We start from the raw sequence: 27,430 nt of genomic DNA, 5'->3' as shown, positions 1-27,430 counted from the left end.
CTTTCTGTTCAACGAACGCACTAATGCAATCACCGTCATCACTCATCGTCCCGATCCGTTTCCGAACAAACACAAACAGAAACACACAAAAAAGCATTATTAATTTTAATAATTAAAACCTTCCCCCATTTCTTTCCTCTGTGTGCCTCTCTCTATATAATATCGTCCAAACGAGCCGTCCAAGCGCTACTCCTGAGAATTATATGTCGAGAGCGAGAGAGAGGAGAGAGGGAAGACGTGTCTCTGTTGCTACTCTGTGTACTCGGTCGCAGATCTCGAAACCCTTGCTTTTTTCTTCTCCTTTATCATTGGAGTTTCTGTCAAGATTCTAGTGTTTTCCTTCAAGAAAGTGGTGGTTCGCGATCATTTCTATCCGTTTTGTTTTACTCTCGACGTTCTTATTTGTTTGAGGAAGATTGGAATCGTTTGTTATACCTTCTTCATTTCGTGGGATTTTTAGTGCTCCAGCTCGTTCTTACTGATTTCCGATCTGTTTCCGGCGCTGATTTCGTCTGCATTGAGTCTTGGATTGTTTCCGAGGGAGTTCTGGTACATTTATGTGCCATATTTTGGGGAGAGAGGTAGGTGTTGTCGTTTCTGAGTGAAAATTTGTGTTCGCGAGGATTGTTAGGTGATATTTTGAGACGATGACGTGGTCTTAGAGAGGAATGTGTGTGCGACAGCGAGGTTGATAGCGAGTGAGAACAGGAGAGTATGGATGATAGAGGAGGGTCATTTGTTGCTGTAAGGAGGATTTCTCAAGGTCTCGAAAGGGACACCACCTGCCATTCAAATTCTGGTATGCTTTGAATTGTTAACTTTTGCGTCCTCCTGGAAACAATCGTTGGTCCTCCATCCTCTCTGTCAACCACTCTAGTTATTTTCTTATTTGGTTTTAAGTTGGATCTGTAGATTGAGGTTGATCATGTATGCTGCTTAGGATTGACTGTTTGAGTGATGCCAAAAATCTGACGCTGACTTGATGTTTGCTGATATACTGAATTGTTGTGGTAGGTGAGCTTGTTTGGAGTTACTGATTACTGTTGTTAATTTTCGTTTCAGTTCTTATGATGCAATATTTTTACATATTCTAAAATTTGAAAAAATCACACGGCCGTTTCTCTTGGTTATCTTTTCTTTTTTTATCCAGAATATTTTCGGTTGGTTTGATTGCAAGTTTAATGCCAATATGAATCCTCCCTTGTATCACCTGTCTCTAAAATGGTGCTGCTCTGTCTCTGGGTGGAGTGGAACAGCATAGTGACTACAGTCTGGTTACAAGAGCGTCTGTAATTTATCCAGTATTATTTAATATAACAAAGGTTTTTGCAATTGTTAATATAATGACATGTTGCAAAGAATGGTAAGTAAAACCAAGCACTTGAGTTATTTCCCTTTTCAATCAATCGCAGCCTCTGGATGATACACTTTTGGGTATCCCTGTTCGGTTCTTGGTGTTAGATTAGCTTCTTTTCGCCAATTAATAATGCTTGGTGGTTGAATTGTGCGGGATCTGAGTTGTATACCCTATGATTGTTAGAGCCTGATTACGTGATGTCAATAATTATTTTCTGTTAGAAGTCAGAATATTATGCATCACTTCTTCATCACCACTTATCAATTAATTAAATGATAGCTTCCTTTTTGGCCACAATTTCTTTATATTTTTCTGTTTTTACTTTTTGAAGTTAGCTGTGTGTTACACGCTAGATAACTGCTTTTAGCCCTCAAATATGATTTATGGTTTTGTTTTATGTTGTAGTTTGAAAAAGTGTTACTAGATCTTTCGTTAATGTCAAGTGGTACGAATATTGAATTGACTTGTATTGAAACCTTCAGAACATGTTTCTTGAGAATTAGTGTGAAGTGTGAACTGTGAACCATGCTCTAAGAGCTTCTTTTATTCTTGGCTACGGAATTGAATTCATGACTTTGTATCATATAACTTTATTTTTTTATGCTTCATGTCATCCAGCTTGTGGTTGAAAGATTTGGAAGCTACTTTTCATTAGACACTGTTTATTTTGTTTCAGCTGAGGTTGTGGCAGGATCAGCAGCATGGCTTGGCCGTGGTCTTTCTTGTGTCTGTGCACAAAGGAGAGAGGGTGATGCTTCTCGTCTTTCATTTGATTTAACGCCAGCCCAGGTAACTATTCTCACGATATTGTTGATTTGCAGATATATTTCCCCTTCTTCGACATTGATTCCACAATTTTTTTGTCATTTTTTAATCATTTCATCACATGTCTCTGTTCGGTATGGGTCTATACAATGTCGATATGTAAGTATTTGGTGCATTAAGTGGAAAATTTTTATTTGATGTAAAGAATAAAAGAGGAAGTGGACAAAGACAGGGGCGACTGACAGCAATAAAGGCTACACTGTACATTGATGAGCTAGGATTAGTAGAAAGTGCAGTTTTAGATTGGATTAAACAAAGACAAAGAATCCACACATGGAATTCCAAATAATTTTCGTTTTGAATTATGTAGCGATCCTGGAATAGTTTGGGAGGAAGGCTTAGATTTGGGTGGTGGTTTACTCTTTTTTTTTTCTTTTTTCTTTTTTTTTCCCTCTTATCCCTGTCTCCCTCCTGTGTTTTATTGGTCTTGCCCACTTCCAGTCAAAAGAAAAAATTTCCTACCATTATCATGGATATGATCATGCTTCCTTAAAACAATAGCAGAGAGTCTACTTGTCTTGAACATGAGACCATCTTAATTTCTTAAATTACGTCAGGGTTAAAATTCAATTTTTTTTGTTGCAATAATCTATTCAGTGCATACAGACGATCCATATATAAAATATATTGTTATTCAGTGATTATGTCATCAATCAAATAACACATAAACTTCTATGTGCATCACTAGGTACATTCCATTTAGTATTTCAATGTTTTCCCTTTACATTGTATCTGTTGAAGCTGTATACCCATAATGTCCTATGTCGTTTTTTGAAGCTATTAATTCTGTATTTTCAAATTACTATTGTCTGTTCGACATTCTTTTTCCTGATGTGTGATTTTGTATAACTGTACAAGTTATGCCAGTTATGTTGAAAATCAATTTGTTTTGTTTCTGTCAGGAGGAATGTTTACAGAGGCTGCAGAGCCGTATAGATGTTGCCTACGATAGTTCAATCCCTGAGCACCAGGTACCACCTTGTTTGTAGGTCCCATTAACTCTTTGAATTTGATATGTTACAGTTGTGATGCAAACCTAGTTATTAATTTTTATGAAGCCAATAAAAAAATTAATACCTAGGTTCTTGGATTTTTCGTTTAAGTGGGCCCTTGATTCGTGGAAGCCAATAAAAAAATTAATACCTAGGTTCTTGGATTTTTCGTTTAAGTGGGCCCTTGATTCGTGGGGTGCATGCACCTCATTTATCTGTATCCTTGTGAATGTGTGCGCCCATGCATGTTTATATATAGATCTGCTACTCATGAAGTACAAAGCTTCTTTTTCTCATTGTTACGTGCTGTTACTTCTCTCATCTCTGCTTAAGGAAGCTTTGAAGGCATTATGGAATGCTGCCTTTCCTGAAGAAGAACTTTGTGGTTTAATATCTGAGCAATGGAAGGAAATGGGGTGGCAGGGAAAGGATCCATCAACGGATTTTAGGTAGATCTGTAATTCATTTTGTCTTTCCCACAGTCCTCTTATTGCCTTCTGTAATTTTCTTTCTACTTTCTATACCATTCTAATTTTTTCCATACGGATTTATCTGGCAGGGGTGGAGGTTTTATATCACTAGAGAATTTGTTATATTTTGCTCGGAATGTTCCGGTATGTGATACTCTTTACATCAATGATTGATTTGAAGGGTTGCATTACATTTCTTATATTTGATGAGAAATTTCTGTCCAGAGATAGGAAATCATACTTAATTAATGACCGTCTAATATCTTTTCTGGTCAAGTTAGGGATAACCCTTCTTAAGTTTATATTTCAATGAGCATTTGAAACCTAAAGATTCATTAGCTTAGAAAGAAAAAGGAGAGGATAAAAAGGGACAAATGGAAGAGGATGAGAAAAAAGTTTCTGGTTCAATACTTGTGTAAGTAATATGCTGGTGTGCATCACCCTTCTCTCTTGAAAAAAAATGGCACCGAGATAATCATTGACTTGAATGCCGTTTTGTTCAGATATATATGTTCATAGTCATACCCAGCTGCTTCTGCAAAATTGTATCTTGAATCCTAGTTCTGTCGCCTAAATGGTTAGTTGGTTACATTGGTTTTTAATGGCGACACTGTAGATATACCATACCAAGCTTCTGGCAATTTGGTACGTTAGCTTTTATTGGACAGTTCAGTTGCCTTTAGCCCATATAGGTACTGTATTCTGTACAGGCTTTGACCGATTAAGATACAAGGGATGCTGCTTTGTCCACATGGAAAAGTCGTGCTTTTCTGGTGCTTGTGTGTAGTGCTTTTGCTGTTGATTAAGTTGTAATTGACTCTCTTTTACCCCGGAGAATTAATTTTTTTCCCAGTTATATTATGTTCAATTTGGGAATATTTTTTTTATGCTCTTCATGTTTTTCTGATGGTTATATGATATTTATTGCAGAAATCTTTCCAGGAACTTCTTCGAAAGCAAGAAGGTGATCGGTCAGTGTGGGAATACCCATTTGCTGTAGCTGGTGTGAATATTACATTTATGCTGATTCAGATGCTTGATCTTGAAGCAGGTATATAATTTTTGTAGCTTCATCTTTAGCTGGTTTGGAAGATATAATTCCTGTGTTTAAATAATGGCTTTTTTTATTCATTCTATCGTATTTTGCATTAAATGGCGTGATTCTAATGCGACATGATTTTGCATGGATTTCAGGAAATGTTCTTTTTAGTTGACATAATAGTTTTTGCATTTTTGTGGATGATATAGTTCAAATGGATGAGACAATATTGAGAGTTAACTTAAAACTCGAGATGTGGATGTAAGTCTTAGAGTTTAAATGATTTGTATAAGTAGGACTAAAACATAATATATGAAATGTAAATTTTAAGAGCATACGCGAGCATGAACAAATGATTGAATTAGATGTGAGAACAATGGTTATGCTTCTATATGTTAACAGTTTGCCCTAACTCTGCAGTAAAGCCACGAACAATGGTGGGGGCAACTTTCTTGAAGTTTCTTGCAGGTATTGTTGTTCTGGTCTTGGCTATTGCATTCTTTTTAATTGGCGTTCATGGAATTATTTGTCAAATCATAGGGGAGGAAGCTCTTTGCTCTTTTCCTAAGTATTCTTTTGTGACAACAACAACAATAACTCTCATGCACAAGGCTCCCGTAGTGGGCAGAGTCATGGACAATCATGATGTATGCATACCTTATCTCCACATAATATGTGGTGAGGTTGTTTACAGGAATTGAACCTATGATCCCGCAACTCTATCACTGAGCCATATGTTTGCCTGTAAAATATTATTTTGTTTCAAGGTGTCAAATTGTAAGGGTTCAAGTCGGAAGATGAACTATGATGACCTTAGTTGACAGATATTGGATTATTTTTAGCTGCTTTATGAACTATCCAAGTAATACTTCCTAATTTGTAATGCGTTTCTACTGTCCAACAGAAAATGAATCAGCATTTGATCTTCTCTATTGTATCACTTTCAAGCTGATGGATCATCAATGGCTTTCCATGCGTGCATCATACATGGATTTCAATGTATGTATATTCCTGCCAAGAAGTTTGTTATAGATTTGGAATATGGCTTTGTTTTTACCAAAGTTGGGTTTTCCATGCGTGCATCATACATGGATTTCAATGTACGTATACTCCTGCCAAGAAGTTTGTTATAGATTTGGAATATAGCTTTGTTTTTAACAAAGTTGGGTCCCCTTGTGTCCATACATGGCATGCACTTTGATTCATGCATCTGACCAAAGTTTTCAAATTGAGATAGAGGGGGTATCTTCCTGCTTACCATAAGTAGGAGAAGAAATTTAAAGATTGGTTTTCATTGAAAAAAGTGTTTCAATTTCGATTGTCCGGGTCTATGTGGTGCAGCATAACTGCATAAGCCCATGGTAAAATAAATTTTCTTCAAATATAAGACTAGTCTTAAATTTTAGGCATTTTTATGAACTCTTGATGTAAAGCACAGCGCAAAGTAATTTTAATCCGAATATAAGCATTTTGCATAAAGTTTTCCATCATTTTTATTTATTATTACTGAAAGGAATTTTAAATAATCTGGAAGATTATGGCATCTGTAATCCACCTAATTGACATGGCTGGCTATAATCACATGTTCTGCCATTTTTCTAGGCGGTTATGAAATCCACTCGCCGACAGTTGGAGAGGGAGCTTTTGCTTGAAGATATTTCACGGTTAGAGGACTTGCCCTCATACGGCCTTCTTGCGCGATAAATTAGCAGCTCTTGGACTTTTAACAAAGAATGGCTGCTACTGGTAGCTAGAGCCCCGCCATCACTTGCTCATTGTCTTTGCCTGGGATTTGCCACTTTTCTCTATCCCTTTTCCTTTCAACATGGTGTTCTGTAACAATGACATGGTGCTCATCATAATCCATGCCAACTAATATCTACTTGAGCATAAAAAAACGTTCTCTAATATCCTTCTTATTGATGAAAGGTAGTTTTTAATGAAGTTTGTGAGGTTCAGAAGATTATTTGTGTTCGCGTCCTGGTTATCAGAATACATGTTAACTTTTTGTCGTTAGGATGGAACTTTTTGTTTTTTTTTTTTTAAAACAGAGTTTGGGAAGGGGTAGGATTCCAACTCACACCTAATGCCTCCTCCTTTATGTTATGATACATTGCGATGTAAGATATAAAATATACATACTATGATCATTGTGGGATAAAAATTAGGTGGAAAAATAGTTTAAGAATAAAAATAGAACTTGGGTATTGTTGAGGGATGAAAAATACTATTTAACCAAAATAGACATAAATTTTAAAGGGATATTTATGGAACAAAGCCAAACTTTACGGGCGATCCGTGTTCGAAAAACAAGAAAAAGTCTCGAACATAAATTTTAACGTCATCTTATGATATTTAACGTATTTTGGGTGCGTTCAAACACAATAATTAAGTGAAAAAAAGTTAATTAATGATATAATCGCATCGCGATGAATTCGAAATTGAAGTTACATGAAACTCCTTCCATTGATACACTCTCAATACAACGTGATTCACTGTATTTTCGACATCAAAACACGAAAATTTTCTAATTTTTTCCTCAATTAATTTTATTACTACATTTATGTTTTACAAAAATAAATTTATCACCTCATCACAGTATTTTTATTTTTATTGATGATCCAAATATTTTTGTCAACTCGGTTCAGACCACCCCACCTCACCGCAAGAAGGGAAAACACAAAATCACAAACGGACCATTATCTCAAAACACAAACGAGCTACTACTTGCTTCACAGAGGGGAGCTCTCTGCAAAACCCTAAGCAAAAATGCTTCTCCAACCTTCTCTTCACCACCACAACAAGGCGACTCTCTCATCAACTCAAGCATATTCAATAATTCCCGGTTTTAATCGTCCCAAAACACTGAATTTCCACAAATCCCCTGTGACAGTGACATGCTCAATCTCACAAATCCACAGCTATGGCACTATGGACTATGAGAAGAGACCCGTGGTCAAATGGAATGCTGTGTACAAAAAAATTTCTCGCATGGAGAAACCTGATCTGGGTGCTGCTAGTGTGTTGAGACAGTGGGAGAAAGAAGGCAAGATGCTTACCAAATGGGAGGTTTGCAGGGTGGTCAAGGAGTTGAGGAAATTCAAACGCTACAAACAGGCCCTTGAGGTCAACGAAATGCTTATCTTTGCCTCTTTTTTCATTGTGTAGTTTTTTTATTTAATATGCTATTGGCTATTTACTGTGTGGGTATTTGGTGCTGTCCGTTCTGATTTTTCTTGATTGGTATTTTATATTTTTCTAGGAAATCGATGGAATGAATACTTTTGGTTATTATTGGCCATTTTGGCATGTTTTCTAATGAGCATTTGTTAAATAAACGTTTTTGGTCATTTCAAGCAGCTGAACTTTTAGTTTAGGTAGAGATTGAACCTGATTATTGGATATCTAGTAAAAATATTTTTCTCTTATTGGGTGGTGAGTATTTTGTGATTTCGATGTTTTATGGACTGGAGCTCACCATGTTTGATAAATGAATCCTTTTCGATGTTGCAAGAGACCTGTTTTATTTTCAGGAGAGTATTTTTCAGTTAAGGATTGGATAATCATTAATGTTCAAACCTGATGTTGTCAAGTGATGAGGACCAAGATTACATGAGTGGAGAAGAAAAAGAGGATAAACTTCAAGCTGGAGCTCCTACTTGATGCAATGGATATATAAATGCCTAAATGAGGGAGTATGATGTTTTAACCTGGGAAGTTCTTATGGAAATTTTTTGGTGTCGTAATTGACAGCAAAATGGTTTAGTCCAAAGCCATATTTTTCGGAGGTAGAATGGTCTCTAGTAGTCTAGTTATGTAGTGAGTGCATGAATACATGATTATTGTTACCAACTCATTTAATAGGCCGCATACTTGGTCTAGTATATGTTGAAGCGGGTCTATGGTTTGTCCTTTTGACCTTATGTTGACTCATGCCTGGCTTACTATCAGTTCTGAATGATCATTTGATTCCACAGGTGTATGAGTGGATGAACAACAGGGGTGAGAGATTTAGATTATCTAGTAGTGATGCAGCAATTCAGTTAGACCTGATCGCCAAAGTGCGTGGAATTTCTGTTGCAGAAGATTTTTTCACTAGGCTTCCTGATTCTTTAATGGATAAGAGGATGTGTGGGGCTCTTCTGAATGCATACGTACGGGCTACAATGCTAGAGAAGGCGGAAGCTTTCTTTGATGACATGAGGAGTAAAGGTTATGCCACCCACCATCTTCCATTCAACGTGATGATGACTCTGTATATGAACCTTAAGGAGTATGATAAAGTTGAATCCATAATTTCAGAGATGATGCAGAAAAACATACAATTAGATATATATTCTTATAATATCTGGTTATCATCACGTGGATCCCAAGGTTCTTCAGAAAGAATGGAACAGGTATTTGAGCTGATGAAACAGGACAGGACCATTAATCCTAACTGGACAACATTCAGCACAATGGCTACCATGTATATTAAGCTGGGACAACTTGACAAAGCTCAAGATTGCTTAAAGAAGGTTGAAAGTAGAATCACAGGTCGAGATAGGATACCTTATCACTACCTCCTAAGTTTATATGGTACCGTTGGCAACAAAGATGAGATTTATCGGGTGTGGAATATTTATAAAACACTTTTTCCTAGTGTTCCAAATATGGGATATCATGCAATGATTTCTTCTCTCAACAGGGTTGGCGATGTTGAGGGAGCAGAAAAGATTTATGAGGAGTGGCTGTCCGTGAAGTCAGCTTTCGACCCTAGAATCGCAAATCTACTAATGGGTTGGCATGTGAAAGATGGAAATCTGGATAGAGCCGAGAGTATTTTCAATGAAATGCTTGAAATGGGAGGAAAGCCAAACTCCAGTACCTGGGCAATACTTGCAGAAGGTCATACTGCAGAGAGAAGGATTTCTGAGGCTTTGTCTTGCTGGAAGAAAGCCTATGCAGCTGAAGGATCAAATGAATGGAAGGCCAAGCCTGAGAGAACTGCTGCCTTCTTCAAGCTCTGTGAGGATGAAGCTGACATGGCAAGTAAGGAGGCCTTGGTGGAATTGATGAGGCAATCACATAGTGGTTTGATTGATGGAGATCTCATTGGCACTAAAGTATCTATAGAGAAAGGCAAAACTGTCAATGATAATGACGATGATGAAATTGAGGATGAGAGGTCTGAGGTGCTTCTCAATCAGGACCAGGGAAGTATTTGAAAGCTTATGGTTCCGTCTTTGCATTGGATGATTTTTTCTGGAATCTGTGTCAAGTGGCTCTTTCGTAACCTTGAAATTATTTTGAGCTTTAAATCACTGTTGTGAAAGTGCTATAATAAAGAGTACCGGTAATAGTCACACAGAAAATTGAACTTGAAGGGTCTCTATGGTTGCTCTGCATCACATGCTGGCTAATGCAAGAGGCATTACCTTGCAGGAGAATACCCTATGAATTCATGCGACAGCAAGGTTTCTTCTTTCCTCCTGTATGTACGTGGTATAAGTTTCCATATGCTTTTATGTATTACTTTGAGCCAAGAAATTACAAGCTGGATACAAGGGAATTTGATTTCTATTTCTATGTTGAAAATTTTATTTTTCAACTCTCTGTTTCTACTCTTCCATTTTCTGCTTGAGCATAAAATTCGAGATTTATTTTAAAAGCCGTAGGGGATTGTATAAATACTAATCCAAGAATCAGTTATTCTTAATTTATTTTAGCATAGTGCCAGAGACTATACATCTTACTGTTAATCTGGATTCCAGCATTTGTGTAATCTGGTTAAGATCGTTTGGTGTTTTATAATATGAGCTGACGATTGATTATAAATTTATAATGAGAACATTAGAAGAAAGTGTCTAAGGGAGTCCCTCCAGGACCAGAAGGATCAGAATGACAACTGAAACAATGCTTAATTGCTTTAATATCACAAGAAAAAGAGGGTATGAAATCAGTGATGCTGATTAACAGAATTGTGTCCATGTAGTACCATCAAGCTGGACTATCAAAATGGCTGTGGATGCGGCATTTGTAAACATTTAATTCTGAAGCTTCTGATTGTGTTTTGAAACATGGTTCATGTGGTTGGCACTCAGGTTCCTTCTGCTTCGTCTCCGTGTGTCATCTCAAGTGAAACAGAAATTAGATAGGAGCATGCAGCAGGGAGCTGGATTACCAAGTCCATAACATTTTTTTTCTCTGTGTAAGTACTAAGTATGAATCACCTGTTAATGCTTGGTTTCATGACTTCATCATGATAGGGGCTTCTCAGTATCCAATTGTAGGAGTAACACCCATATCTCGAACCCTTATACTGTTAGTAGAAATGCGTTTGCGTTTATAATGCTTCTTGTACCAGTACCAACGGTAAAATTTTCATCTGTCAGCAGCCCCTCTCTCTGCTTGCTTACTCTAACATTTAAACAGTAGCTATGAGGAATATTAGTACTATGCCATCTGGGATATGTTGGCTGTCTCAGGAAAATCTACATGCATTTTTATTCAATCAAAACTACAACCACGGTGTTCATTGTGTCATCGGCTACATGCTTTTTCTGGTATATCAATCTCTTCATTGCTAAATCTCATTGTGATCATCTCACTATGGACGGCAATCTATCATTGCCCTAAACATAGCTATGATGTTGCAGATAAATTGTCACCTTTTGCTTCCTTTTTCTCTCAAGTTACTTGTTTGTTCCGCTAGCGCTATCCAAAGGATTTGTTACCGTAAATTTCTATCTTTGGAAGATTGTAAATGGGAGAATCATCTCTGAAGGCATCTACTTACTTTGGTGAAACATGAATCTCTATGTTTAATGGTCCTTTTTTTTTTTTTTTCTTTTTTCTTCAGGACCTATGAAGGCTATGTTATTGAACCATTTACAGGTATGTTTACCCTTTCTAGAGTACTTCTATAATCAACCTATTGAGTTTGGTTTAATGCTTTTATTGAATTGATGCAACTAGATTTGGATCAAGGCCCAATTGACTTGAGTTAATGAGATTAAGTTGAACAAAATTATTTTAATATTTGATTATCTTAGATGTTATGGTTTCATTGCTATCAAAAGCTTAGGTTTTTAAGGAATCAAAATCGCATGTAAACAATACTCTGTTAAACTCTTGATCAACTATATAGGTTCTATATAATGCTAACCAGTTCATTTGTAAATTCTCTCCAGATCCGTCTCTTCTTGAATACCATTCCTATAAGGTCAGGATTGCTTATTGGCCCACTACTTAGGTTCTAAACTCATCTTTCTGAGCATAATTATATGAAGGAGATCAAGAAAGATTATTAGATATTCCGTCCCTATTGCAAAGCAAAACATTTCCTTTCAAGCATTATATGTTGTTCTGCACATAGAAGTGATTATATTATAAATCCTAATACGAGGTGACTGTATGGTGTGCCTTTGATTCCATATAAATATTCATATGGAGTATGGGGAGTCCATTCAGAATTGAACTAGGGTCTCCTAGCTATAAGGATTCATTACCAACTCACCTTCCTTTCAAGGGATGTCTTCCATATTGTTTGATCCACTTTCCAATTCATATTCTAGCGCAACTGTCAGAAAGCATACTTGAATTCCTTGACTTCCAGTGTTGTGCTGATCACCGGGTTAAGAAAGTCATGGGCAAGTTTGTTTGCCTTGGAAGCCAATTTTGAGATACAGCAGGCTGACATTTCTTGGAAGGTTCACCTATTCATGAGGTTCTTATAATATAAATCTAATTAACTGCTGTTAAAAAAACTCTCGAGATACTTTGTTGCCAAGTTTTCAGCAAAGGTTTGCATGGTGACACTTGACATGGAAATGAAAAAAGAAAAGTATAAAAAGTAGGCTACTTTATTCCTCAGGGTTAAAGTTTAGGACTCTTTATCCTTTGTCTTTTATGCTATGGGCAACATCAAAGGCTTGGCTAGTTATGCAGTGGTGAACGAGGGCCCCAGCAGTTTTAGTCACAGACGTTCATTCCGTTTATCAAATTCAAAAAATTGTGTGGACCCCACATCGATAAACAGACTAGATGCCTGTGATTAAAAGCGTAGGAAAATTACAGTGACTTCTATTTAGGGGCCCTTAACCCTATGCGCAGTGGCTATACTAAACACAGAAGTCCATTTCAGTTAAAGCAGTCTATAAACAGCCTAATTTGAAGCTTTGAAGAAGGGCAGAAAACCACTAAATTGTCCTTGAATTCATTGCTTCAAAGTTGCCCTCTTGAATGCAAGCATTTTTACTGATCATTCTTACCTTTCTTTTAATCAGCTACTTGACAAAAGAAGCAGTCGGTGACAACAACATCAGCTTGACACAGAAATATCAAGATAATATCACCAGGCAGGTACCCAAGAACATGTGCTGCACAAGCCAACAAATCCCAGACGCTTTGATGGCCATATCTCTTTTGTCACAGCCTGATTGGTAAAAAATGATAGATTCTTGGCCAATTATTATGAGTACTTAGGAATAGTGTTGTTCCTTTCATTTTTGTTTATTTGTTGAAGAAATGAAGTGCTGACTGTACTGTAAAGTGTCAATATTCTGAATACACAAGAGCACCCACTTGCCTGCATTGAAGAGAAGAACATGTTTGATGGTCTTTACTCACAATTTGCCTTGGATTTTGGATTTTTTATATGAAATTAAATCACTTTTTTTTTGTGGTTGGCTATTATAGGGGATTGTTCACATGGGACATCACATGGGTTGGGGAATGTTATGAGGGTTCAAGGCAATTGATCCCTAAGAAAGACATGCTTTGCTCTTGTTTCACTCCATTGAGAAAACATGACTCCAGCTTGGCAGATTTCTATTTCCAAAGATACCCTTGTTTGCTTTCCACAAAAGATCACATGAGAAAGTTAAGATAAAAAAGATGTGTTCTTTTACTTCTTTGCACCACCACATATGATATGGATATTCGATTATGTAAAAGTACTCTTCTACTTTGCGGACTAAATAACCTCTTCTACTTTGCCTTTTGGGCTAAACAAGTATCTCGTATTGAATTATGTTATAGCGATGTTGACGTGGCTTTGACGTGCCGTTATAACATTTTATGTCATCTTACTGTTTTTCTGCTTTGAACTTGTAAAACTCCAATCTTATCCACAATAAGTGCATTGTTTAAACTAACCAAATGTCTTGGATAGATCATGGTCTCCAATGACATCTTATTGTGCTATTGGATTTGGAGACCAAAAGGATGCAGAATCCTCATATCCTTCCATCTTAGTGATTGCTAAAACATGCCTTTTGTTTTGGTCATGTTCACATCACTAAAACCCTTTTTTTAATTGATGAATCACCCAATCCAATATGTCATTCGAATAATTGAGTGTGAGGAAATCTCGGATTGTCAGAATAGTCCACATCACGTTGGTGACAAGATAAGATTGGGTCGAAATCCATGTGGATAGGGATCCGAAGAGGGACAAACCCAATAAATAAAGATTCCACAAGGAAATATCCTAGACTCCAATTGATTAGTTCAAACTCTCGCCATCGGACACCATAAACCCTAAGTCCAGAAAAATACCGCTAAAACTTGGCCAACTCCTTATGATTTTGTCCATGCTTGGACACACAACAAATCTAGCTAATGTCAACCAACTATGTATAGGAATCAAAACACATGCAACTATGCAAGATCTCAAAAAGAACAAAGAAGGAAAATGTAAGTGGGTCCCTTCTAAAATTAAAATCAGATGTTCTTCACACATGTAATCACATGATGGGTATGGAAATGCCCATGATCACCCAATGCCCCATTTTTTTTTTAAAAAAAAAGACACTAAATCCCCATTGAAACCCAATTGTGGGTGTGCTCCCTCTCCCACAAATCAAGTTTTGAATATCAAAATTAATAATCATTAACACAAAACTCAAAAAGGGACATGAAGGTCATAATTCAATTTCTTGATGGTGTTATGAGTTTCTTTCCTATAAAAATACTACCTGCCTATTAACTACCACCTTAGCTGTTCTTTCTTTCAAAGCACCAAACTTTGGTCATCAATGGCAGAGCTAGAGAGCCCAAATGTGATGTCCAAATTGATCACATTCCTCTCATCTCTACTCCAAAGACTTGCCGAATCGAACGATCTCAACCCTCAATTCCAGACCCAGAAAATCTCAGTCTTCCATGGCCTAACTAGGCCTTCTATATCAATCCAGAGCTACCTTGACAGGATCTTCAAGTATGCAAATTGCAGCCCTTCTTGCTTCATTGTTGCCTATGTTTACCTTGATAGGTTTGCTCAGAGTCAACCCTCCCTCCCCATCAACTCCTTCAATGTCCATCGCTTGCTTATCACAAGTGTCATGGTCGCTGCCAAATTCATGGATGATATGTAAGTAGGATTCAGTTTTTTCTTGAAGTTTGCTCTAATGGGTTCTGAATTTGTTTTCTTGGATTGGTAAATTATCAAAGAAAGATCAATTTTTTCACCTCTTTTTCCTGAAAATTACCTTATTACTATTCCTTGTTGGATGAACTATTGATTCAGGTATTACAACAATGGATACTATGCAAAAGTTGGAGGGATTAGCAAAACCGAGATGAACTATCTTGAGCTAGATTTTCTGTTTGGGCTAGGCTTCAACTTAAATGTTACTCCAAACACATTCTACACCTACTGTTCCTACCTCCAAAAAGAGATGGTGATGATGCAACCTCCTGTGACTTTAGCTGGAGAATCTTCTCTAAAGAGATTGTATTTCAATGAAGAAGAATCCTCCCATCAACAACAACAACAAGAAGTAGCTGTTTAAATTTTAGTTGGGCATAGAGATAGTGGGTAGTAAAAAGAAATTCACTTTCTTACATTTTGTTTTGTGGGTCCCATTTACTTTCTTTTTTTTAGCTTTTTGGTAAATGACACATTTGGTATGTACAGGTTGGTGTATTTTCTTTACAGTCTGGCTAATGTGAGTGAAGTCTAGATCACTAAAATTGTATGGAATTTCTTTTGGTTCATTTTTGTGCTTATCCATTTTAGGGAATCTTACTATGTGTAGAGGTAGGGGTGGCAAAACTTTATCCGATCCGTATAATAGAATTTGTTCGATTCAAATTAAATCAACTTTAGACATAAGTTATACGTCTAAAATCTATGTCAAAACACAAATTTTTTGTTCCAAACACATAAATCTTGTTTAGTTGATTTGTCTGGACCCTAACCTGGATTAGGTTATTGTCCAATTTACTTGTCTAAACTTAAACCAATCCGGGTTCCAATCTGGGTTAGGGTCCAAACATATAAATATTTCGTAAACACGTGATGTTGTCCTACCCGAAATCGTCTTGGAACTGAATTTTTGCCACCCCTATGTAGAGGAAGGTGTAAAGTATAAATCACTAAGGATCATGTATATGAAATCAGAATATGAATATTGTAAACGGATTCGATTGGGTACTTGATTATGCCGTCTTGATTGATAGATCGAATCGATAATATCTTAAGTGTACAATTGTCCATTATAGGGTTAGGTCTAAACTCGGGTTGCAAACCCAACTCGTTCCATGCTAGCTACAGGTAAGATCGGGTCGAAATTCGTATGAGAACGAGGCCAAAGTGCGAAAGGAGAGTTAACTCCACAAAGTCTCTCATGGACATCTAGTCCATGCAAGAAAATAACGTCAAAATTACTAGGCGTATGAGTTGAACTTACGGCCCCTAACATTTATGAGAAATTACAACTTACAACAATCAACTTCACTATTCCAATCAAAAGATTATTTGTTGTACACTCTTAACCTCCCAATGAGGTATGGAAGGTACAAGAAAAGTGGTATTATCTTCTTGTAGTGGTTATTTTTGTTATAAGTACATATGTGTTTGCATTTGACAGTTGTATTGATTCGTGGAGAGGGGACATGGAACGTGTGCAATCGTGGGCAACTATTTGTGGAGAGAGAGAGAATTGTTCATGACTTCTCAATATTGTTAAAGGTCGTATAAGAAAGGCCACCACCTACTTCTTTTTCTTTTTCTTTCTTTTTTGTGTTCTCTTGTGTAGGGTAGTACTTTATTATAATACCTTTTCTACTTATTGTTGATTTTTACATGTAAGGACTAAGGACAACGAAAGAATACCAGGCAGCGGTGAATGAATAAACAGGAGACAAATTGGGAGTTTGTCAATTCTAAATTGAAAACACAATCAAGATGGTTTTGACTATAGTTCTAAAAACCGTATCGTACCTCTCAATCGGACCGTCAAACCCATGGATCGATAGTCACGACGGTTTTTTACTGACAAAATACCGTTTTAAGCAATTGAACATACAAAATTAAGGTTGGACCATGAAAAATCGATGTTGGAATATGAAAACCGAGGTTGGACCGGGCAAAACAACATTCCCTGAAAACTTGCAGGATATTTTAATTAACTTCTCCAAGCTCCAAATGTGAGTGGCAACAAATCAGTCAAACTGCCAAGGCAATCCAGCTGATCATGCAAAGTTATGCTTATAGCTTGCTTCTAGGGATTTCATGGATTCTTCTTTCGCCTGCTTTGGTTTTGCAAAGTTGCAGAACATCAAGAGCATCCAAGCCGCTGTATTCATTTCTACACTATCTCTTGCTTGTGAAATCTCCATTGAATAAGGAAGTTAACCTGTATCTGTGGTTTCCAACTGCACTCAATACAAATGAGGATTCTGAGGAACAATAATTGTAAGAAAGATATATAGAGAGGACATCAGCAAGTACCTTTGCTTGCTGAAATCTGGATGTGCAGGACGGCATTGCCGCGGTGATCCTGCTTCTGTAAGACATCCAAATTGTGAACTGCTGGAGATGCTTTGGCAAGATGACAAAGGCTTCATATTGCTTCTTCTTCACTGCAATGTCAAGTCTCTTATTGAGGTGTTACCTCATTGACTAAATCAGCTCAATCTGAGAAAAAAGAAAAAAAAAAATTCCCTCTGTCTAAAGTGCTATGGAGAGTATTTGCCTTCCTTTGCCCTAATGCAGAAAAAGAAAATGGCCAACTCTTAGGAGCTCCTTCAAAATTTCTACATGTCTTTCTTCTCCAAGTTGGTAACCATCCTAACATAATTATATATAAAAAAATAATGGGACTACTAGAATGCTCTTAATGCTACCATTAGTATCAATACTCTGAAAACCCAGAAAAGCCCATCAAAGCATACATAGATCATTAGCTCTCTTGGGAGAGGAAACCATACTATGAGTGGATGTATTATGAAAACCATGTTGATAACACCAAAAGGAAGAGCATGGTATCTGTAGAAAGACCAGAAGCTGAATTATTCAATTTCACGAGTACAGTAAAGGAAGTAAAAGTTCTGTTTTTTCTAGGTATTCATTTCTTCCTAGAAATAACATCTCAAACTTATGGTATTGTGTGTGCTAAAAATAATACAGTAGTATGAAACCTTCCAGTTCAAACCCTAGGAGAGCCATGAGACCCATCAGCAGAACTTCTCAATTTCCAAGATGGTACAGGAAGAATTCCCAACTTCCTGAGCAACCACACAATAAACCTTGCACACTCCACAAGAACAAGCAGTGATACACATGCAACCGCCACGCGCACAGTATTAGTCTGTGTTGGTGCTATGTAAATCACTGAAATCACGTAAGTTGCAGTCAAGGAAAGAATGGTAAGTCTCAGCCCTGCTCTGAGAGGGAATCCACTGGTGAGGAAAGAAATCATGGCAATAGAAGAAAAGAATCCTATTGAATTGAAGACGGTGAATATGGCAAACACTTCAGGATCAGTGCTCATTACAGCTTCTCCAGGCAAAATATTTCTTCTCTGAAAACTATGAACAGTAGCCTCATTAGTATGAGAAGAGGAAATAGGAGTAGATTGAGACCTTGGAGACTCTGATGACCAGAACCCACTTGGAGGGCTAAGTATAGCTTGGTATGTCATTGTTGCAATAAGAACATAAACAACCATCAGTGTCTCTTGGGTTTCTTTTGGTGATTCTTTTATTTCTTTCATTATCTCTCTCCAGAGGTTCCAACGGGAGGGAAATGAAGTTTCTGATGTTACTCGGTCTGTGTTAGGATTTCTAGCTTCGAGTTCATGATGGGAAGTGTTTTTCTTTGTGACTTCTCGAGCTTTCGATGCTCCAGCATATCGGAAAATATCAGCAATTTCAATCTCAAGAGTGTTACTTCTTGCTTGCATGATGTCCAGGACATCTTTGGGGGTGAGCCCACTAGAGTTGACAGAATTGACATCAACTCCGTAAGCAATTGCATCTTCACCAAGTAAGAGTTTTATTATCTGAAATTCATGTGTTATAAAAATTAGGACAATCCAGGCATACAAAAGTTCTACTATGCACTTGCCTCTTCAGACAGTTTCCATTGGTAATTTGGTAGCAGCAGTTTCAACACAAACTTAAGTGTGGCTGTTCAAATATAGATGAAAATTATTGTTCCATTTTGTATATGACAAGCGAACACAACTTTTCCAGACTTCTCCCATCATATAAAATTAATCATCAAAATAGTAACCAAAACCTTCAAGACACTAGTTGATTTGAATAATGTTATGAAAATCACCATCATATCTTCTAGCTAAGACACAAGTCTGGCACCTATGTATGATTAAAGACCCAAGTATATAGATCACTCACCATGTTGCTTCCTTTATCATCCAATTAACACCCAAATTATGCTTTCCTTCAGTCTCAAGTAAAAAAGATTCTTAAGTTAGAAAAGTGATTAGAGCATGTCAAATCTATTAATTATCCATTTGACTTATGTTAATAGTCTAGGCATCAATGGCAAAGTTATTGTTCGTTTATTCTTCAACCTTAAAACTCATATGCAGCTCAGTTTTTTTTTTTTTTTTGGTGAGTGTGGATGCGTGTTTACATCCAAAAGTATTGTCCGCTTTGGAGAACCTCTAAGGATATTCCTCCCCTCCCCTCACAGTTTAATTCCAAAACAAAATCCCCGCCTTCCCTCTCGAACCCATGACTAGTTGTTCACTTGGGTTAGGGTCACTTTCCCACCTCCACGAGTTCATGGATTCAAAATACTACCACAAACTATTGTTTCCCTCATGAAACAAGAAGAGGAAATGTAATTTTGATGAAATTCCAGTGTAATGTTTGAAAGATAGAGTATAAGCAAAACAAAAATAATACTAATAATAAAGCAAAAAAAAAAAAAAACTTGCCTGGTATTGTTTGTTTAGTGTTGCCAAGTGCAGCACTGTATTCCCTTGTATATCTGTCCAATTGACAACCTCCATCAACTCAACCCTCCTCATCTCCTCAAGCAAAACCCTAACAACGCCGACCTGATTGCTCCTCACAGCCACATGAAGCGCCGTATCCCCTCTCGCCGCCGTCACTTCCTTCACAGACTCCGGACAAGCTTCCACCAGCTCCCTGATCACCGCCTCAGACCTCCCTTTCATGGCGGCGCAATGGAGTGGGACCCTCCCATCCTTTCCCTTCAAAAGACAAACAGCACCACCTCCAACAACCTTCAAGATCTCCCTCACCATCTCCACGTTTCCCTTCGCAGCCGCAATGTGGAGGGGACTGAATCCATGCTCGTCTAATTCCTCTGCGAATGCCGGTTTTAGGGATAAGATTTGGATGAAGAATTCGGTTTGGCCAGCCAAGGCGGAGACGTGAAGAGGGTTTTGTGTTGAATCTAAGGAGACCCGGTCAAGTAGGAGTGGGTCTGCGGAGAATAAGGATTGAAAGGAAGCTGTGTCTCCGTTGGAGGCAGCTTCATACAATCTTGGGTCCATTTTGACGTGAATTTTGATCGGTCTGGTGCAGGGGAATTGTTGTTGTTGTAGTTGTTGTCGTTGGCCATGGTTGAGTATTAGATTTATAGAAGGGAATGTTGCTGTTCGCCATTCTTAGCTTGAAGACAAGAAAGGGGAGTCTTGGATTCTTAAGAAAAACACAGTAACACAAGTAGAGGTGTAAAGTGGGTTTATCCTCTCAGGATTTTATTTATACAGCGCAAAAGTGTTAACTTTACACCGTTTTAAGAATTTTTTTATTTATATATATTTTTTTAAACTATAACGCAAACAAGATAACACAACTCTACGCATTTCACATCTTTTTATTTATATTTATATCCATATATGAAATGTTTTATTTATATAATATAAAAAGCATAGGCTCTAATTAATTGCTCTCTTTATTTGACATTCTAATTAAGATTAATTGTTACGTTGATTCATAAGAATTATCTATTTCTCATTTTTCAAAAACGATCTATACACATTAATTGTCATATTCAAATTGAATTTTTTTTAAAAATATTTATTTGCACATTCAATCACAAAACAGTTCAAAACCAATAATATAAATTACTCTTTAATTACACTATAAATATGAAATATGTAAAGTTATATTTATATAATTTTATAAATATTTGTATTATAAAATTTTAAAAAAATATTTTTAAATCTCATTTTAACATTTTACTTTAATGTAAAATGGAATCAACACTACCTTTCTATAGAATAACAATAAAAATGTAAAATATAATAAAATTAATAAAAACCAAGAGATATATATTGAAGGGCTATAACTTTTGGCCAACTAAAGAAGAAAGAATGACAATGAAATGTGATTAAAAATATCAAAAAATCAAAAAGGATTTAATAAAAAAATAAATTTTAAAAAATAGTACAGTCTGTAACGGACAACTGGATCACTTCAATTATATTTGATACAATTTCTCATGAATAATTATTAAAAATCAAATCCACAATCAAAATAATTACTCTCTCCTATAAGAAAACTTGAGTAAAGAAATTGAAATAAAACATAAAATATGAAATGCAACGTCTAAAAACATATGAGTTTAACATAAAAAAAAAAACCGCACATCACGCGGGATTTCGACTAATATGCCTTTAAATGTAAATAAATCAACACAAATTACATGACACCATATCCATCTCTTATGGACATGAGTAGAACCCATAATTAAATGTCTGTCAAACTTCGTAGTTTGATATCACAATTCTTTCAAACCCAATGCACCCTGCTTGTGCGAGTACACATGCGAATAAGCTTATTTAAGGAGGATGCTTAGCATTTCTTATCCATGTTAATGACCAAAACTTGAAGCAGATGTCTATATTTTTTTGTTTCAGTATTCCTAGCGTGATGTATATGAGTTTCTAGCATTATGCCAAATTCAGTTCTGTTGTAAGAGACTTTCTTACGGGGAAAGTTTTGGCAGTTCTACTGATGGAGGTGATGAGAATTTTGTGGAGAACAAGGCTCTCTTTGACTATTCGAAACTAGTTGAGGGTGCTGAAGTGATCATTAAACCCAGTTCTATGGCCGTGTCCAAATTTCAGTTCTATAAGGAATTTACTTCGCAGGATTTCTTTGTGTACAGAGATCTTGATATGGACTGATATTGTGCACAGAGATCTAACAGAATTTTTAATATTTTACACACATCAAGGGTAAATTGGTATTTTCACTATAATTTTGTGTGTAGATTTATAATTTTTTAGTGCAATCATGTTCAAAAAATGATGCAAAGATAGTATTTTTGTGATGTGTAAATAAAATTTTTCTTATCTCCGTTTCAACACGGCCCAAAATCAGGTCCGCTGTTCGGGTGGGCCGGGCCGGCCCATTTGACAAACTTTGTGATGCTGGGCCTATGCACAACACGTTGAAGAGCTGTTGGGCCGGGCCGTTATGGACCGACTGGCGGGAAGATTTAGACGGCTGTTGTAGATTGATACTCGATAGCTTTCTTTCTTAATTTGCACGTTGAGGTAACCCTCATGTTATCTTTGCAATTTGATTCAATGTGGAGGAACCAAGTTGTTTCAAAATTCTGCTTGTGTCTAGAATGGTTTCTTATATGCTGTTTGGATTTCTGCATGGTAAACTTTGTTTTATCTTTTGTAAGCCATAACAACCCACGTGACATTGGCTGGTTTGAAGTTCGAACTCTCAACTTTGGATGCAGGGGTGGATCTAGAAAAAGATTTGAGGGTGGGTTTTGGTTAGTGGCGGTATCAAAAATTTATGAGGGGGGGCAAAAGTTAACGAGATTCGAGGGTAGCTTTCCCGAAATTTTTTTTACGACTATTTACTTATATGCCAACAAAAAATAATCAAAAGAAATTCACATATTAATACAAGAATGAAGTCTTACGATCTAATTTTTAACTTTAAAAGAACAAGTCTCTAAAACTCCAACTATGGCTCCGTTTGGTAGAGCGAAAAAATTGATTTTCAATGCTAACGGAAAAGTTATGAAAAAAATACTGAGCTTAAAACTGTGAAATATGCTGTGAGGTGTTTGGTGAAGTAAAAGTTGATACTACCGGAAAAACTGTTGAAATAAAGTATTGAATATTAGTTTTTTTATTTTTATATTAAATTAAATCTAATAAATATAATTCTTATTAAAATTAATTTTAAGTATTAATTAATAATATTTTAATTATTAATTAATAATATTTTAATTTTTTTAACTAAAAATATATAATTAATAAAAGTTGAGCATGGGCCCCACATTATTAACAAAATATATAATTTACATTTAAATGTATTAAATAATGTGTTAAATATATATTATTAAATTTTTGGGGCCCACATTAATTTATATATAAATTAAAAGATATAATAATGATATTGTGGGACCCACAATAAAGAATTGAAAAAAAAAATGTTGAGCGTCAGCATCTGGATCCGCTACACACGTTATGTTGTTTGGCAGAGCATTAGCCTATAACGTTTCGCTTAGCGGAAACGCTGTGGCAAATGCTTTGCCAAACAGGCATTATATATAATAAAAAATAAAAAAAAACTCTTATTGTGTTTAGAAAAGTAATCTTTTGTGTTTGTTCTTTGGTAGATTAAGAAATTCATAGGGAAAAAAACAAAAATAGAAACTTATGGAGAGAATTGAACCCGACGTGGAACACGCAACCTTCATTATATATAATAAAAAAAAACTCCTATTGTGTTTAGAAAAGTAACATTTTGTGTTTGTTCTTTGGCAGATTAAGAAATTCATAGGGAAAAAAACAAAAATAGAAACTTATGGAGAGAATTGAACCCGACGTGGAACACGCAATCTTCATTATATATAATAAAAAAAAAACTCCTATTGTGTTTAGAAAAGTAATCTTTTGTGTTTGTTCTTTGGCAGATTAAGAAATTCATAGGGGAAAAAATAAAAATAGAAACTTATGGAGAGAATTGAACCAGACGTGGAACACGCAACCTTCATTATATATAATAATAAAAAAAAAAAACTCCAATTGTGTTTAGAAAAGTAATCTTTTGTGTTTGTTCTTTGGATTGGTTGTAAGAAAGTCTGTGTTGCTTTAACAGAAGCTTTATGTCTCACTTGCTCTTAAATGGTACAATGGAAATCCTCTGCAAACCCAAGGACGATGTGATGGGTATGGACTATGGATGGTTTTGCCACCCCACCATCGCTGTTTCTGATCAACCTTCATATGAAAAAGAATCAATTGAGGGGTCAAAAAGGCCAAGGTTAGACAATTTGAAGAGTGTACAGGAAACCCATATAAATGGAATTAGCATCAAAGGCTATCATGTGTAGACAAGAAGCAAATCATACGTATGAGAGCTCAAAACATGCCTGCTGCTGGAATATGGTATAAATTTGTTTTAACCCTTCAAATGCAAATGAAACATCTACACTGAAGTTAATTTTCCCCAAAAAATAACACTTTTCCCTCATGTTTGGATTCTAAAACCCTCAAACCAGAAGATTTTTCCATGACTTTTTCAACTAAAAAGTTTCCACACTGGTATCTAGAAAGTGAAGGTTACTTCCCCAGTACTCAAACCTTTCATTCTCGGGTCTAAACCTTTCATTCTCAGGACTAGTACTCTAAACATTCATTAATTCAACAAAGACTAGTATGACTAGTATACAAGAAAGTTTCCACCAATTACGTGTCCTTCCTTCCTTGTATTGTTGAATCTTGTGTACAATTGAGAGTATAAAACATGAATGGAACAAATATATAAGCCCTCTAAAAATAGTCTTGGACCTGCAACAGGTTCTTCACTACGAAGCTAAAACTCAATCAATCCCAGATGGATATCCAGAGATTATTTGAAGCTGCTCGCTGCGGAAACGTCGAGGTTCTACGCAAATCCCTTCAGGAGAATTCATTGATACTTACTGAAGTTGTCCTGACAACAAGCAGCAAAGACACACTTTTACATGTTGCAACAAAAGCAAAACAGCTGAGTTTTGTACGTGAGCTACTTGAACAAATGCCTGACTTAGCTCATGAACTGGATAAGGATGGATATAGGCCAATGGACATAGCTGCTGTTGTTGGGAATGTAGAGATTGTTGCAGAACTCAACAAGAACAACCGCGGAACTTGTCGTCTCAAAGGCAAAGATCAAAGAACACCACTTCACCATGCTGCAATCCATGGTAGAATTGAGGTTATAAATGAATTGGTATCAAAATCTCCAGAGTCTCTTGAAGATGTGACTGCTTATAACGAGACTGTGCTTCACCTTGCTGTGAAGAACCACCAAGTTGATGCCTTTGATGTTCTTGTCGAATTACTGAAAAGTTTCAACAAGGAGAAAGTCATAAATTGGTGTGCTACCAATGGAAATACTGTCTTGCACCTTGCAATTTCTCGAAAACAAAAGGAGGTACAAGCCTTAGATTCTTGTTGATATTTTGTTTCTTTTAATGCAATTCCTAGTCCATCTATCGTTGGTAAATACTAGATTTCTCACAAGGAGGATTGTGATTTTCATGATTCAGAGTGTCGAGCTTCTCTTGGGAAATTTTGGGGCTTTGGAGGTGAATGCCATAAACTCGAAGGGCTTAACTGCTATGGATATTTTGGATATTGTTATGGAAGATGTAAATGATGTCCAGCTCAAGAAAATCCTTGAGCATGCTGGGGCGAAAGGGGCTCAAGAAATTAGCACTATGAAACCTGCATCTACTTCAAATGAAGCCAAAGAAAAATATCAAACTCCACACGAGGAGCATTCCAGAGACAATTTTGAGAGTGTTCTAAAGTACTTCAAGTTTCAGAAGCACAGAGATTCGGCAGGCGATGCGCGAAATGCTCTGCTTGTAATTGCAGCACTAATCGTCTCCGTGACTTTTCAAGCAGGATTGCAACTTCCAACTAGCTTGGAACAGTTGGAACAAAAGGATTCAAGTTCAACAACTTCTTCTAATTCTGGTGATCCTCCAGCCACCGTTGTCAAATACTCTTATTCTAGTCTTGCTTCTACTACCTCATTGGCTCCTTCTGAATCTCGTAATCCCGCAATCGTTGGCTTAAGCCTTGCTCAGCTATCTATTTCTGAAGTTACTATCTTCCTAATTGGGAACTCATTGGCACTCTCATGGGGAATACTTATAATAGAGTATCTCACAGAAGGATTTCCTTTCCGAAGAGAGCTCGTCGGTTCTGTGTACGCTTTGATGATTACTTATGGCTTTGCAGTAGGTAGCAATGACAAACCAACAACAGCAATTAAGTTCACACTTCTGACTACCTCTCTTGCTCTACCTTCTATCATACGATACGGACCATTTTGCGGAAGAAAGCTTATCAACAAGTTGAAAAGATCTTCATCAGCTACTCAAGCTTCCCAGCCATTGCCAATCTCAAGAGGCTAATAATGTTTCTTGTTGGTATGTATTACTGGGGTCTTGTACATAGGTTTTGGTAACAGTAATGTAGTAGTTCTTTTGGCATCTGAAATCTCCTTGTTTCACCTTTTTTTTTTTATATAGTTTTTGCTTCTGCTTGTGTGTGAAATGCTTTCTCTACTGCTGTTGTTATGCAGCTCTTATATCAAATCAAGTTCCTTTTTCTTGTTGTGAATGATACTTGAATTGGAGATTATTATAGGATATTTCGTTGGGAGAAACTAAGACAAATTCAAATATATCAAGCAGCGAAATAAATTACTCTCCCTCTTTTTGTGAATCTGTGAGGAACTTACTCAATATGCAAATAGAATAATCACAACACACAATTTTTAATGTGGAAAACCTTCTTGGTGGTGTGAGAAGGAGAAACCACGGGACCGTAGTCCACCCAAAATCTCCACTATCAATCAAATAATGGGCATCGTATAATTTGTTTTCTATCCAATACTTTGACGGCATTTTGATTATATTAGGAGAAGAAAAGTTCAAACCGTAAATTGGCTAAGTTATACAATTATAAATCATTAAATCCTTCGATAGAAAGGGGAAAAAAAAAGATACCAAATTCTTTTAGAAAAATCTTTCTCAATAATCCAATTGTCGACCTCTACAATACAGTAATAATTTCTCATCATTAACAGATTATATATCCCCATAGATTAGTTGAGACTTTGGTCGAGGCCCAGTACTTGGTAACGTGGAATTCACCCAATTGCATATCGGACAATTGGCTGATAAATTCTGATAACAATGGAAGACCCTGCAATTCTCATAGACCAATTGAGAGACCTTGGCCGAAACCTAGTGCGGGAGAAAACGTAAGGTGACATTTTCACACGTTGGGCTAAGCAATGGTCCATCTCGTAAATTACTATAATGAAAATACACACGACATGAGACTTTAACTCACGACTTTTCACTTGGTAAGAATTATTGCGATCAAGTTCACCATTTCAATCAACACTCTCGTTGTTTTGAAAGATTGAAATCAATCTTTTATAACTAAGAATTTGATATATGTTCTTCGTTTTCTTTTATTCTTCATTCTTTTCAGAT

The 27,430-nt window shown here is 36.5% G+C and overlaps 5 protein-coding genes across 10 annotated transcripts; 4 read left to right on the top strand and 1 right to left on the bottom strand.

The window, feature by feature from the left end:
- Positions 1–6,649, top strand: LOC120003336 (ELMO domain-containing protein C-like). 4 transcript variants are annotated; one of them, XM_038852286.1, is made up of 10 exons: positions 1–799; positions 941–1,010; positions 2,034–2,146; positions 3,085–3,153; positions 3,508–3,623; positions 3,734–3,788; positions 4,575–4,695; positions 5,104–5,151; positions 5,588–5,682; positions 6,286–6,649. In XM_038852286.1, exons 2-10 carry the CDS (start codon positions 983–985, stop codon positions 6,385–6,387), a joined length of 747 nt encoding a protein of 248 aa, XP_038708214.1. In that variant the 5' UTR covers positions 1–799; positions 941–982; the 3' UTR covers positions 6,388–6,649. The 4 variants fall into 4 exon arrangements, 3 of the variants coding, with proteins under 3 accessions (XP_038708214.1, XP_038708216.1, XP_038708213.1); XM_038852288.1 differs by having other exon boundaries at positions 913–1,010; XR_005469331.1 differs by lacking the exon at positions 941–1,010 and having other exon boundaries at positions 5,588–5,783.
- Positions 6,650–7,338: 689 nt separating this feature from the next.
- Positions 7,339–13,648, top strand: LOC120003237 (pentatricopeptide repeat-containing protein At1g02150-like). Of its 3 annotated transcripts, XR_005469316.1 has the most exons (6): positions 7,339–7,809; positions 8,661–10,156; positions 10,767–10,873; positions 11,525–11,559; positions 12,951–13,106; positions 13,363–13,648. XR_005469316.1 is itself a non-coding variant. In XM_038852125.1 (2 exons), the coding sequence occupies exons 1-2, from the start codon at positions 7,453–7,455 to the stop codon at positions 9,888–9,890; spliced, it is 1,587 nt and encodes a 528-aa protein (XP_038708053.1). In that variant the 5' UTR covers positions 7,339–7,452; the 3' UTR covers positions 9,891–10,245. The 3 variants fall into 3 exon arrangements, 1 of the variants encoding a protein (XP_038708053.1); XR_005469315.1 differs by lacking the exon at positions 13,363–13,648 and having other exon boundaries at positions 12,951–13,317; XM_038852125.1 differs by lacking the exons at positions 10,767–10,873; positions 11,525–11,559; positions 12,951–13,106; positions 13,363–13,648 and having other exon boundaries at positions 8,661–10,245.
- A 910-nt stretch (positions 13,649–14,558) lies between these two features.
- On the top strand, positions 14,559–15,663 carry LOC120003258 (cyclin-U4-1). Its single transcript, XM_038852161.1, has 2 exons — positions 14,559–15,037; positions 15,194–15,663. Exons 1-2 carry the CDS (start codon positions 14,703–14,705, stop codon positions 15,456–15,458), a joined length of 600 nt encoding a protein of 199 aa, XP_038708089.1. The 5' UTR covers positions 14,559–14,702; the 3' UTR covers positions 15,459–15,663.
- Positions 15,664–17,877: 2,214 nt separating this feature from the next.
- LOC120003257 (ankyrin repeat-containing protein At2g01680-like) lies at positions 17,878–20,617 on the bottom strand. Its single transcript, XM_038852160.1, has 2 exons — positions 19,857–20,617; positions 17,878–18,953 (listed from the first exon to the last, which is right to left on the bottom strand). Exons 1-2 carry the CDS (start codon positions 20,439–20,441, stop codon positions 18,099–18,101), a joined length of 1,440 nt encoding a protein of 479 aa, XP_038708088.1. The 5' UTR covers positions 20,442–20,617; the 3' UTR covers positions 17,878–18,098.
- A 4,079-nt stretch (positions 20,618–24,696) lies between these two features.
- Positions 24,697–26,651, top strand: LOC120004442 (ankyrin repeat-containing protein BDA1-like). The gene is made up of 2 exons (XM_038853793.1): positions 24,697–25,347; positions 25,463–26,651. Exons 1-2 carry the CDS (start codon positions 24,766–24,768, stop codon positions 26,336–26,338), a joined length of 1,458 nt encoding a protein of 485 aa, XP_038709721.1. The 5' UTR covers positions 24,697–24,765; the 3' UTR covers positions 26,339–26,651.
- The last annotated feature ends 779 nt before the right edge of the window (positions 26,652–27,430 follow it).

This window comes from Tripterygium wilfordii, chromosome 8 (genome assembly GCF_013401445.1).
Source record: "Tripterygium wilfordii isolate XIE 37 chromosome 8, ASM1340144v1, whole genome shotgun sequence".
Taxonomy (NCBI): Eukaryota; Viridiplantae; Streptophyta; class Magnoliopsida; order Celastrales; family Celastraceae; genus Tripterygium; species Tripterygium wilfordii.
Note: the sequence above shows the minus strand (reverse complement) of the source record. Positions and strands in the feature narration are given on the sequence as shown.